At 34.8% G+C, this 13,376-nt stretch overlaps 1 protein-coding gene across 1 annotated transcript; it reads left to right on the top strand.

Annotated features, from left to right (window-relative positions):
• Window positions 1-1,921: 1,921 nt before the first annotated feature.
• On the top strand, window positions 1,922-12,901 carry LOC119833559 (protein MLP1 homolog). The gene is made up of 14 exons (XM_038357620.1): window positions 1,922-2,319; window positions 2,849-3,029; window positions 4,426-4,619; window positions 4,787-4,917; window positions 5,543-5,671; window positions 5,838-5,941; window positions 6,212-6,330; window positions 7,420-7,720; window positions 8,157-8,274; window positions 8,603-8,677; window positions 9,161-9,375; window positions 9,772-9,905; window positions 11,291-11,514; window positions 12,017-12,901. Exons 1-14 carry the CDS (start codon window positions 2,044-2,046, stop codon window positions 12,477-12,479), a joined length of 2,664 nt encoding a protein of 887 aa, XP_038213548.1. The 5' UTR covers window positions 1,922-2,043; the 3' UTR covers window positions 12,480-12,901.
• The last annotated feature ends 475 nt before the right edge of the window (window positions 12,902-13,376 follow it).

Genomic DNA, 13,376 nt, shown 5'->3' with positions numbered 1-13,376 from the left:
CGCGACAATGGCTGCGCTTCAGCTGTGTCAGTGGTTTTGCTTCCCCGCCATTGAGGTGCAACGACCCGTGATCTCAACATCACAACTTCCTTCAGCTGGAAAATTGTAATCAATGTATAAGTTAAAGGTACGTATATGCGACGGGCGTCAATTCTTTAACATTATTAACTGTACACTGTGTTTGATAAAAAGCTGAATGACGTAATTATATAGTGTGATAGAAAAATATTTTTAACTATTAATTTAATTAGGCTTCTTTGATATGTTGATACTTAATTACCTATTCACATGCTTTTTGTATTAAGTTGTTATAGCGATGTGCCTTCATTATATAACTTATTTATTGAATAGTCTGTTCGAGAATACAGTTTTTAACAATACCTGCAATTCTCAGATGACCGCGACCGTGACGTTGAAAAAGATTATTATTTATTTCTATCTACCTTTTGACTTTATAAATTACTAGCTTCAACCCGCAGCATCAACCATCAGCTAGCTGCGCTAAATTTCATACAGATCTGAGTATCTGTTTTTGCGTGATGAGTAACAAACATTTTTACAATCTTACGCGTTTTTAAAATTAGCAAGATTGTAGAAGAGTAGGATAGGACTTTTCCAGTCTTTGTCTCGAGTAGACTGGGTTAGTGATAGGCTGTTCATAATCGGCTCAGTACTTCCGAATATTACCCCCTTAAAACATACAAAGTTGAACGTTGAAAGTGAAACTGAACGTTTTATTATTGGTTTACTTTTCCTATTAGAGTTGTGTAAATGAACAGCACTATATATAACACTGGTCTACAGTGATTTTGTTGCCCTAGATATAAGATTGATTTTGGGTGTATTTATACTCACAATTCATGAAAGTATAAATGTTTTTGTAAGAGTGTTTTGCTCCCGATATCTTTTAAATATTAATTTTCATTTTACATTAGAAAAATTGAAAAGCAAGAAACAGCATTACATATAATAATACATCGAAGTAAATGGGAAGGCAAACATGATAATATACTTCCATAAAACGCCTTTTAAAAGTTATTCTTTTTAAATAATTTTTCAGAAGACAGTGTCTATTTAAAGACCAGTAGTAATGTATTGTTCAAAATACAAGATATGAAAATATCGTAAAATATAACGGAGCACATTCGGTACTTTCATGAATATATTGGTAATTTAGTCACTCAAAAACATAAATGTTTGCAAAAGTATCCAGGGCAACACAATAAAAGTAGAGTTGTATAATTGATATAAGTGCCCATAAAAACATACATACATTAAATTCACGTCTGCCGTACAAATAAATTTATCAGTTTATTCCTAATTTATTATATAATATTCAGCCAGCTAGTGTGTTATATAAATTTATCGAATTTAGAAAAAGTCAATAAAACAAGTCATGTGTAATCAACATGATTAAAAACACAATCGCTTAAAATTTTCAACACTTAGATATAGTAGCTTAGGTATAATACAATATTTTTTTTATAGTTCCTTTATATAAAATAACAAAATACTCTGATAAAAAGGTTGCTTAAATAATCAGTCAGGAGGTTAATGTTTATATATACACACTATTTATGCTACACATTCACACACTGCAGCAATTTGTGCAAAAAATGTTTATAATGTTTGCAACTATATTTTGGCACGAAACACAAAGAAACTTTCTCAAACTTTACGTCTACACGTGCTGTTTGCGCAAAAATATGTCAATGCCAGCTATAACTTTGTATCATGGAGAGGCGCTATAAGTTAGTCAGGTATTAATATCTATGACTTGAGTTAAGATTATTATTATGTAAGTAAACGGTATGTGCTTTTGTGAATACAAAAAATTATGTTTTAATAATATTCATTCAAATTTATGATGTAATGACGAGAGCAACACATTTTTAAGTTATGTGTCTATGACAGTAGTTGTCACTGTCAATTTTGGCTACAGCGCATCATTATTAAAAATCTTTAAGATATCGCTATTATTTACCATGCATATACTGTTTTAAATCATCGCACTAATCGTGTTTTGAATATTCAATAATAAACATGTCCCGTGACATCGGCCGGAAAGATTATTACAACCGCGATCGTAATTGGGATGCGTATCGACGGTATGAGAAGCCGACAAGGAAGCGCAGTAGGAGCCCGCTCAGAGAGCAAGATAAACGGCGAAGCAGGTCACCACGCAAGCCTGATAAGGATATAATTGACGACAATATACTTAGCGAGATATCGAAGCTTCCCGAACCAAGCGAGCTTTGGGACAATCAATTTCAACAGGACAATAATTACTCGGCGCCGGCATCGAATTTCTCACAAGATGTATGCAGATTTTAAAATAATATCGATATTAATTTCGTTATTGCCCAAATGTTGCTTACGAAACTAGTTTAGATACATAGATTGATAGGTTAAATAGTTCATTACAAAACTACAAATTTGACAAAGTTCTTTAAAATGTATTTATGACACGAATAATAAGCTTTAGATATTGATTTAAATTTATAAATCTTTGCAATGTATGAATAAATGAAGTAACATTAAATACAGTAACTGTCAACAATCTTTTTGATAGGTACTACAAAGATAGAGGTACTAAAATACTATCCCACAATCCCAATATACCAAACACATTTCATGTTTTTACATATGTGTTTGATTGCCAGGACATAGACCAGGACAGGTTTGCTCTGTGAAAATGACATCAGATCTCATGTAGAGCCTAGCTCTCGCATCGCCATGGCTAACTCTACCGAATTATAAAATGAACAAATAAATGTTTAAGTTTGAGTTAGGTTTGGGTTGTAATTACCAACATTAAACTAAAGTGTTTTTTGTTATTTCTTTAAAGTCCACATTCAACCACAACTACCAACCCTCATACTCTGGACAGTATGATGAGTTCCAATCATCTGGACCTGCAGGACCACCACCTGCGTCCAGTGAAATGGCCTCCTGGAACCAGATGTCGCTACCACCACCACCTCCACCACAACAGGTTTATAATGTTGAGGATCAAATCAAGAAAGAAGGTAATTTTGTGTTTCTGAATAATAATTTGATACTAGGGATTAATTTAAATGCTATTGATTATTTACATATCTATTATTGTATTTAACATATTTGTGACAGTTCTCATCAAAGTTAAAGTAAGTATGCATTTCATCTAATTATATATTTATACTATTCCGAATATTGCTCAGACGTTTTTTTATAAATAAAGTATAAAAATGTTAAAATTGAAATGATATGTTTTACAGAAGAATTAATAATTTGAAGATCGAGTTTACTATTAAAAACAATTTAACAAAATATATTATATAATTTTCAAATTTGTCACAAATGGCAAAAGGAAAAAAAGAAATTTCATCCATGAATTTTATATATAATATTACTACATCGGATTAAACTGTAAAAAAATTGCCTTTAGCTAATTAACTTATTAAAACATTTAAAATTATTTCCTTTATTATTTTGAACTAATAAATGTCCTGAATGACCACAATTGGCTTTTTCCATCCACAATTAGATTAATTCTTTCTACCATTTTATCCATTTTAAAAAGATAATCATAGAATCAGATATTAAATTATTTATATTTTTGTCTTGGATGAAATCAACGATTAAATGTCTTAAAACTATTCTGGTAAGACAATGAATTCCTTTTCCATATCACTTGTGTGAACATCCATATTTTGTACCTAGTGTATTATGACTTTTAAAGTGTTTGTCTCCACTCAGCTCAACCAACTGAACTGTATATTTTAGCAGAAAACCTATTTAGAAACCTCTATTTGAATTTTTAAAGACCTGATGACACCTAACTTAACATGTAGGACAATATCTATAAGTTTAACTTAATGTTCATATGTTTGTTCAATCATGATTGACACACATACATACAGATAATCAGAAAAAAATACACACCATTTTACACATCCACACGGTATAAAAATTACTCTTTAAAAATATTTTATATACAGAAACGGTCTAGTTACTTTTTTATTATATTGTTAAGATTTTGTTCATATATAAAACATATTAGTATTTCTACAAGTTTGACAACGCTCAACCAACATGTAATATAAGTTTTACTTAAACTTTCTTTAAGGTTGTCCACAATTCTATGCTGTCACCATTTTGCAACATTGAATGTGATATGGAAGTTTAAAAAAAAAAATTTATAAAATAACATTTATTTCGTAACCCACTCCCTCATGGTGCTGATTTATGTGTAATTTTTTTCAGGTTGTTATTTATTGAGTATACTTTAATTATACGTCCCCAGGAATGACTTGAAAATTGATTATTTGGCTTAAATGAAATCTGGGTACATCATAGATAAGTTTGTTATTATAAAATTACATTTTTAACTATTGCTAGTGCAGTAACAACGGTGTTTGACTGTTATTAAAAATTTTGCCGCAGCGGCCATCGAAACGGAAATGCGTCACCAGAAAGCGGCTCTGTCGAAACAGCGCGAGGACTACATTAAGAAAGGTGGAATCCTCAAAAAAGAATTGGACACATTGAAAGATCAACGGAACGAGCTTCGGGGCGATTCTAAACGCTCCCCAAGTCCCGACACTAAACGCTTTCTTAAGGAAAATACTAAGTTGCAGGTTTGGTTTAGTTATGCTTTTCAAATAAAATATGTTATATTATGAAATCAATATCTTAATATGCTACCTATAAATTTTTGTTGAGGAAAATCATGCTTGCCTACTTAAGATGCTTGAAAGTGGTTCATATGTCTTATCTTGCATCAACTCGCCTTGCGTTTGTCTAGTTGGAGATACAGAATAAACTGAAGACGATCAACAATGTGGTAGACATGTTGAACGGCATCATCGGTGAAGAGGCTGTTGAGATACCGGTATCTGATGATTCACCGGATCGCGGCTCTAAGCGAAAGTCTAGGTTTGTTTTACGATTATTTATATTATATTGATTGGTATATGCAATAAAATATTTAAGCAAATTTTCTTAATGTTTTTTTATAAATAAAGTTTGATATGTCTTGTTTTTATTTTCTTCTTATATTAAGGTAAGTAAGTGTATAGTTTTATTATTATACAATTTATAGAGGGAATGATTGGCTTCTACGACACAATGGCTTTAGCTTTGATACAGTGTTTTAGACGTCTATTGCGGAGGATGAGTTAATTGTGGTGATCCCCTGGATGAAAATAGCCAACAAAGAAGATTTTTGTTGTGTTCAAAAGCTTTAACATGTTAATTGCTTTGATTAAGACTTATGGATATGTCAGTTCATTTTATTGTTAAATCCTCTTTATATAAGCTATTATATTTATACTATAGTTGTGTAGTATACCCTGTAATTGTATTTTTATTTGGTGATTAAATGGTTTAAGTTTTTCATTGGTTTCATTTACCCTTTCTTTTTCAGTACAAGAGTTACATTGCGTTACGTACCTCAATATTGACATGTCATTATACATATAGAATTTTATCGGTTTGTTGGTAAAGTTATTTAACAAATATCGATAATTTCACAGAAAATTAACTAGAGCACAAATTATAGGTCACCGTCGAACAAGAAATTCAACTATGTATACTACGATCCGGAGATGCATTGGTGTCGTGTGTGCAACGAGTTCCCTCCTACCGCTAAGGACTACCTGAATCATTTGCATTCGGCCGCGCATCATAAGTATGTTATATTTTATCCATAGAAGCTATATACTAATTTAAATGGGGAAATTTATCAATGTTATAGTTAAGGAATATTATTGGGTCAAGTTTATATCCTTGGGGAACTCCTATAATAGTAATTTATCTCATGTGAAATGAATGATTTTAATTTTGTGCTATTGCAGGAATGCAGCAGCCCACATGGAAGCACCCTGGCATTCTGTAACGGGAGTTAACGAAGGATTTCAAACATTTCCGTCTGCTCCTACAAAGAGAACTCCAATCAAAGGCTAGTTCCTACACGATTTTTCTTTTTGATGTGTTTTTAGTTTATGCTTCTATTGACAAATCAAATGGATCACCAATTGTAAGATTTTATAGATTTTTTGTTAATTTTGCTATTCGATTTTGTATTTGTTTACATTGAAAAATAAAACTCATTACATTAGATCATAATCTTATACCGTCGTGACAGGTCTGCAATTCGTCAATCGTCGGATTAAGAATATAATGAATAAATCGCGTTTTAAATCCTTTAAAAAGTTTTAAATTTCTAAAGGTCTGCAATTCTTCGTGCCGTCAACGGCGTGGTACTGCAAGCTGTGCGACCAGTTTATCGGCGACTTGCACTGCGCCTCCGCCCACCTCAAGTCTGTCGTGCACGCCAAGAACTATACGGTATAATCAATTACTGTTATAATGTACAGGTTTTTGGAAAGTATGTATAAAATAAATTTAAAATCGTGTATTTTATTAAAACATGTAAAGGTGTCTCTTTTAGAACTTTGAGACTCTACTAGCGTTTAAATAGCATAAGATCAGTTAGCTTCGTAATAGTCATTCTATACTTATCTTGGGCATCAGTCTCACAAAATAATGTTAGTCATAATCAACAGATTTAACAATATATTGTAAAGAAAGAAAGAAACATTTATTTGACTCCACAGAATTACAATAAAAAAAAAATAAAAAAACAATAAACTTAGAACAAAACAATACAATAATGAACACAAAACATCACAATAAAAAAGCTTATACAAAAAAAAAAACAATTAAACAAAGAAAAATGAAAAAAGAAAATATATATATATAAAAACAAATAATATAGAAATAAATATAAAAACAAGAAACATAAAGTGGAGCCAAATGGGGTAGCCACTCAGCCTACGCAGCAACGCAGTTGCCACACTGATTTTCAGTGGCCCCCCTCTGTGACAGTTGGAGCGGCAGACGTATTCAAATACATATTAATTATATAAATACATATAACTGATAGATTTATATAAATAAATAAATAAAATGTTCTATAATAATACATAAAAGATTAATAAACAGACAAATAGATGAATAATATACCTACATAACATAATGGGGTAAAAACAATACACAACTAAGGTTGGATTTGCTGTAATAAATATTGTTTATATTTAGATTTGAAAATCTTCAATGTCTTTATATTGAATATTTGTACATATATTTGGTGAGAAATAAAGTGGTTGTTGTGTGAAAAACAAATAAACTTATGCAGCTCACTGTATCAAGCTTTTATTACGATCGTACATTCGATTTGTATACCACCTCGTACTATTTGCTATATTATTATGTAAGGTTGTGGAACTCACTCCCTATCAACATAAGGAAAGCTCCATCCATCAACTCCTTCAAGTATCTTGTCAAACAACATTTTCTTCACAACAATTAATTTGTATCTATTTCATTTTCTCTTACCTTACTTACTTTTATTTATTATATTATTTTTGTGTCCAGAACTTCGTAGAGCAGAACCCGCACTGGGAGACGGACTGGATGTCGGACCGGCAGAAGGCGTTCGAGAAGACGCGCGGCGGCAACAAGAAGATCAAGGCCGAGGACAAGTGCCACGCCTACACCGCACACACGATCACCTTCAACAAGGACGGTTTCCACACGAAGACCAAGAGCCCGCCGAAAGAGGAGGAGAAAAAGAAGAAGGAGAAGAAGAAGAAGAGCAAGCGGAAGAGGAACAGCAGCACCAGCTCGTCGAGTAGCTCCAGCGATTCGGACAGCGAGCCCGTGAAGAAGAAGAAGAGTGAGTGGTTTTCTTTTATATATGATGAACAGATGAGTTATTATATATACTGTTTGATAGGAAGTAGAGATTACGATTTATTGTACCAAAGGTCAGAACGCGCAAATTAAGCCGGCTGGAAAACCATCAATCAAAGCGTAGATGTCATTGTAATTGTAGGATTTCCTAAATAATAAATATACAAATGTTAAAGTATTACGGATGGGTTTTTATTATAAGAACTATAACAAAAACATCTTATTTTTGTCTATTTCTACAAGTCGACACACCACGACGACCACCTACTGCATGGTATTTATTCAGATATCAGAAATAAGTCTAGCTTCAAATAAAGCTTCTTTTTGGCCCTCACGATGAGTCAATTGCTCTACTAACACATACGTAGTCCCTAAAACAAAATTAATAAACATGGATGATGATATAGAAATATTTTTAGGCAAGAAAAGCAAGAAATTAAAATTCGACGCCCACGACCCGCGCGTGCAGGAGCTAGTGTCGTCTCTCAGCGAGCGGCGCCGGGCGGATCGCAACCACTTTAACGCGTTGGCTAGCAGGTTCCGATGTCTTTTATGTATTTTCTGTGCTGCCAATAAAAAAAAAAATACCATTATTAAAGTATTTGGAGTAGTATGAATTGTGTTATTTACTTTGTTTCCAAGTATAAAATAACGTATGGGAACAATAAATATCTATTTGGTGCAATTTTACATAGCACTACAAAGATTTATTACTTTGTGTTACTTCTGAAAATGTGTTTAATTTCAAATCTTGCCCCTCATAACTCGCAGGAAATCAGGCATATTACATATTCAATCCTATTATGACCAATATCTGGTTAATATAATAATAGTAATTCTTCAATATAAAATCCATTATTTGCAGAATAAAACTCGGCCAGTTAGAAGACACAAGGCGGCACGCGCCTGACCGCGGCCGGGAGAGGACCACTAGCGACCGGTAAGTTGTTTGTTTGTATGTTCATAAATGTGATGCTGCGCTTAAGTTGAAAGTTGAAAGAACCACTAAGACTATCTACTTGTAATGTAGGACATTTATTTACCGATTCCACCCTTATTTTCCTCGGAGCGCATACTCATTTTATAGCTTTCATTTCCTTCGTTCACAGCGATAAGGGGGCAAAGGGGGGGTGGCCTTTTACTACAAATTTAGTGTACACCGTCGCTAGGGGGCGTCTTGCGTGGCGCGGACTGGATTATTCATTTATTGGGGGAACTACCGTTGCACAACAAAACCAGCCAACCAAAGTGCAAGGACACTTACCTTATCTTGATGAGAAGAATTTTTGAAACCGCTTAACTTTTTGAATCAGCTTAACAAAACTTTCAAGATTTTTATAACATTACCAAGAAAAACTTAAAAAATATATAATTAAATCAACTTGCAGAAGAATGCTAATAAATGATTTTTACTGACTCACAGGCGCGATTCGATTCGCCGTTCCCGTTCAGCTGATCGTCGGCAAACGGACAACCGGCACCGCGACGAAAGGAGGGACGACAGAAGAGAAGAAAGGAGAGAAGACAGGAGGGAGGAGAAGCGGGAGGAAAAGAGGAGGGAGGAGAAACAAGAGGAACGGAGAGACTCGCCGCCACCTGATGTTAAGAAACCCGAGATACGGAAGATGCCCTTTATAGGTTAGTGTGCTTTCCCTTATCATGTGTTTTTTAGTTGATCCCTTTGGTTGCATACATTTAAATAACTAGGCATTGCTTGCTCACGTTCGAATTTGTATCTAAATCATTTTCAAATCCTTTTCACAACCGGGTGGACTGCTATCAAAATATTATCTAGTAATTTATTCTAAAGACTAAAGTAATCATCTGATTAAGGGGATAACTTTTGCTATATTACTATATTTACCTATGAAAGAAACCCAAAGGCAAGATTGCCTTTGGGTTTCATAAGTAAAGAGAAAATCATCAATCATTAAATGAGTTTTAATAATTGCTAAAATAAATGAATATAGGTATATGTATAATTATTATTATAAAACAATAGAAAAATCCATCATAATGTATTTATGCTTCAAGGGAAAATGCCGGTATACAAACACTTGGGAAAGTCGAAGACGGAAGAGCAAAAGAAGGAAGAAGAGAAGAAAAAGGAAGATGGCGAAGCGTTGAAGAAGAGACAGCAAGAGATTGACGCGGAGATTCAGAAGAAGGTGAGTTGTATGAATATAATTAGTTTTTCTCTTTCTTGCTTATGGCTTAAGAAGATCTATGTAAGTATATGTTTTTAAAGTATTACGTACGGCTTATAGTTTAAATGTTTTCTCTGCATGTCGTATCTATTCTTTCTTTTTTTTTCTTTATTTAGTAACAAGAGTCAATTTAAAAAATTGAGACTCTTGTTAATATTTTTTATTTTTTATTTTTAGTTTTATAGCATTGAAATGCTTTATAAATGAGAATTTTTTTCTATTCTTTCAATATTTATCAAAATGCATTTTTATCATCATTTTTCGATTTAAGAATGAATTAATTATCTTCTCTTTTGCAACAGTTGGTTCCATCAAAAGAGAAACGGAGTATAGTTGAATGATTAAATAAAATAAAATCATAATTATTTTCAGCTATGCATCTCGCTAGTTTTTAATAATATACATATTATGTTATGCCTTACATCCTTGCTCATTTGTTTGTAATATCAATATCTACATTGCTTCACGTCTAGCTACATATAAACATGGCTATGGCACTAGAATATTATTTTTAAATTGTATTAATGTAGAATTTTGTATAATAAATTTATATTATAACCCATTTCCATACAAATTTTACAATACGTCATTATTGTAAATTTTTAAATAATAAAGAAATATGTGATGGTTTTAGTAATAGCTTTCTTTTCTCTTGATTATTTCATTAGAATAATGTAATAATTTTATCATTTTCGCTATCATCATCGATAGTGACAGGTATGTATCGTTGAAAATTATAATTCTGAGGTTACTTTCTCATTATTGTTTTCAGTCTTAAATTGAAAAGTATTTGTTTGTTGCTTACTGAACATGATTAATTTCAAAATTGGACATAATTTATTATTCAAATATAAACGAGTTATTTCGTTTTGTTTTTGACGTGACAACGTCTTAAATTAGGTTGCGACTCGTAGGCACTTATGAAAAAGTGTAACGCCCGGTAACGTTACGATGAGTCACCGAACTATGATCGGTCCGCCGCGCGCGCAGCACTAGAGAATTAGGCGCATTGAATCGGCGCGTGCTTGTGTCTCTGTCTCTGTCTTTCTCGAGCGTTCTTGGCGTAATATTCATATCAATAAATATTCTACCGAGAAAAAGACGTTGTCACGTAAAATCTTCGCCCGTAAAATTGACTTTACAGGCAACCATTTTTTTAATTCATATTGATTGGAGTAAAAGGAATAGGTTTGCGTATCGGGGATTACATATTCTGTACTTGTAAATCGTACACACGCAATGAGCAATAAATCTGGCTCGAACGACAGATTACATCCCCTTTATAAATAAAGTTTTAATCAAATCCAGTAGTAATATTGATTAATAAAAATGATGCCGTACCGCAGGTGGCGGAGTTCAAGGAGAAGATCGCGAAGTCGCAGCTGGAGCGCGAGCAGGAGCAGCAGCAGCAGCGGCTCGTGGGCGGGCTGCTGCCGGGCGCGTTCCTGCTGGCGCCGCCCGCGCCCCCCGCCCCCACCGCCGCCGCCCCGCAGGCCTCCGCCCCCGCCCCCGCCCCCGCCGTGCCCCTCGCGCTGCCGCAGCCCCCGCCCGCCGCCACGCCGCTGCCGCCGTACGTACACACGCGCCACACGCACGAGCACGCACGCGTACTGACACACACGCATCTATGTTTTCTATGTGATCGCGGGCAACTGAGCTGCTGGTTCGCCGGTTGGTAAGCGATCGCAACCGCCCATGAACAGAGCAGAGCTAGTGCCAATACGCTACCCACTATTAAGGTGCAAGGGAAAAGGAAAAGATGGACGTCGGGAAGGGAAGAATACACTGGGAAGGGCGAGAAAAAGGAAACGAGCGACATACACGCACATAAACTAGTGCGCGCTCACACGCAGACGTGTAACCGTGTGTGCAGTTATACATTTTTAACACGTTAGTTGGTATGTACTAGTAGCTCGTGTCCATTAATGAGAAGTAACGAACACGTAATTTTAAAAACTACAAGAAACTCGAAACTTAAACAATTACGCGATTCAGAATTTAAAATAGCAACAAACACTACAACATTTTGGCAACATTTTTAGAATACAAAACGTGACACTTTTCTTCCGCAGTGGCACGCAGCCGCCCGTCAGTCTGCCGAAGGACTTCCAAGACGCGCTCGACATAATCTTCCCCTCCGAGGTGAAGCAGGAGATGGGCCAGCAAGACATGTTCCAGGGGCTGCAGGGCATTCCGGGCTTCCCGGGCCTCAGCCTCGGCGGCGTGATGCCGCAGTTCCCGCAGCTCAGCCTGCTGGGGCAGCCGCCCATGATGGTGCCCTTCGACATCAACTCGCCGCTGTTCCCGCGGCCCCAGCTGTACGACGCGCACGTGCCCATGCTGTCCGCCAAGCGCAACCAGAAGAGTGCCCGCCAGAATCAGAAGCAGCACAGCCAGAATCAGCAGAACCAAAGCCAGAAGCCGATGGAGGAGAAGGAGAGCCCGGTGGAAAAGAAGACGGAGAGGAATAAAGCGGAGCTGGATGAATTGGCTTTGTTGGGAATCGACGCGTCGGATGTTGGGGCGGGGATGTGATTGTTGCGTATTTGGGGTGTAAAGTTAGAAATAAAGTTATTGACGGATGTGATGTGGAATTTTATTGCATTCTACGTGTGATGGGCAGATATACGTCGGAATGAGTTTTTTTTTTTGTTTTACAAAGATGTTGTTTGCAAAAAAAATATGTATTATCCCACGTCGTAAAATAAAATTCTATTGGGTTAGCGTGAATAGAAAGTTTTCTCCCAATCTCAATACTTATCAAGGTTTTGACTTCGTTTTAAGTTTTATATTTTTCAAGTAGATAGTAAGAAAAAAACATCAATCATAAAACAAATATGAGTTAAACAGAGCTATGTAATATGACTTGTCTTTACGTAACTTTTAGTTTACAACTGTACATTTTACCATTTAGTGTATATTATGTGATGAATAATAAAGATATTCGATTTGTTTAATTTATTTTTTTAAGATACTTCATATTTAAAACGAATACCTCAAAGGAAGCCCGTGTCCCCGCAGTGGGAACATAATATATGGGCTGATGATGGTGCATGAAGTCATATTGAAAAATATAAATAATATAATTAAATCGATCATGAAATTAGAAACAATGTTCCTACGTCCCAGTCACAAGACATATGATGCTCTGCTTCGATGTGCCATGATTTTAATGGAAGTTAGATTATGGGAATAAATATATTTTGAATTATCCCGGTTTTAGAATGTTTAGTAACAAAGTTCTTTTTCTTATTTTTATAAGAAATTGTCGCAGTGCGATCGACTTAAATTACTAGTCTGTTATAATACCGGTATATAATTTTAAACATTATAAATTATTGATTTGTAATAATCAATAATATACTTAGTCTGGCCATAAATACTGTTACACTTAATTATAAAAAAATATTACATTTGAATTTCGAATCTGTC

This window comes from Zerene cesonia, chromosome 17, assembly GCF_012273895.1.
Source record: "Zerene cesonia ecotype Mississippi chromosome 17, Zerene_cesonia_1.1, whole genome shotgun sequence".
Taxonomy (NCBI): Eukaryota; Metazoa; Arthropoda; class Insecta; order Lepidoptera; family Pieridae; genus Zerene; species Zerene cesonia.
This window is presented reverse-complemented; position numbering and strand designations above follow the sequence as displayed.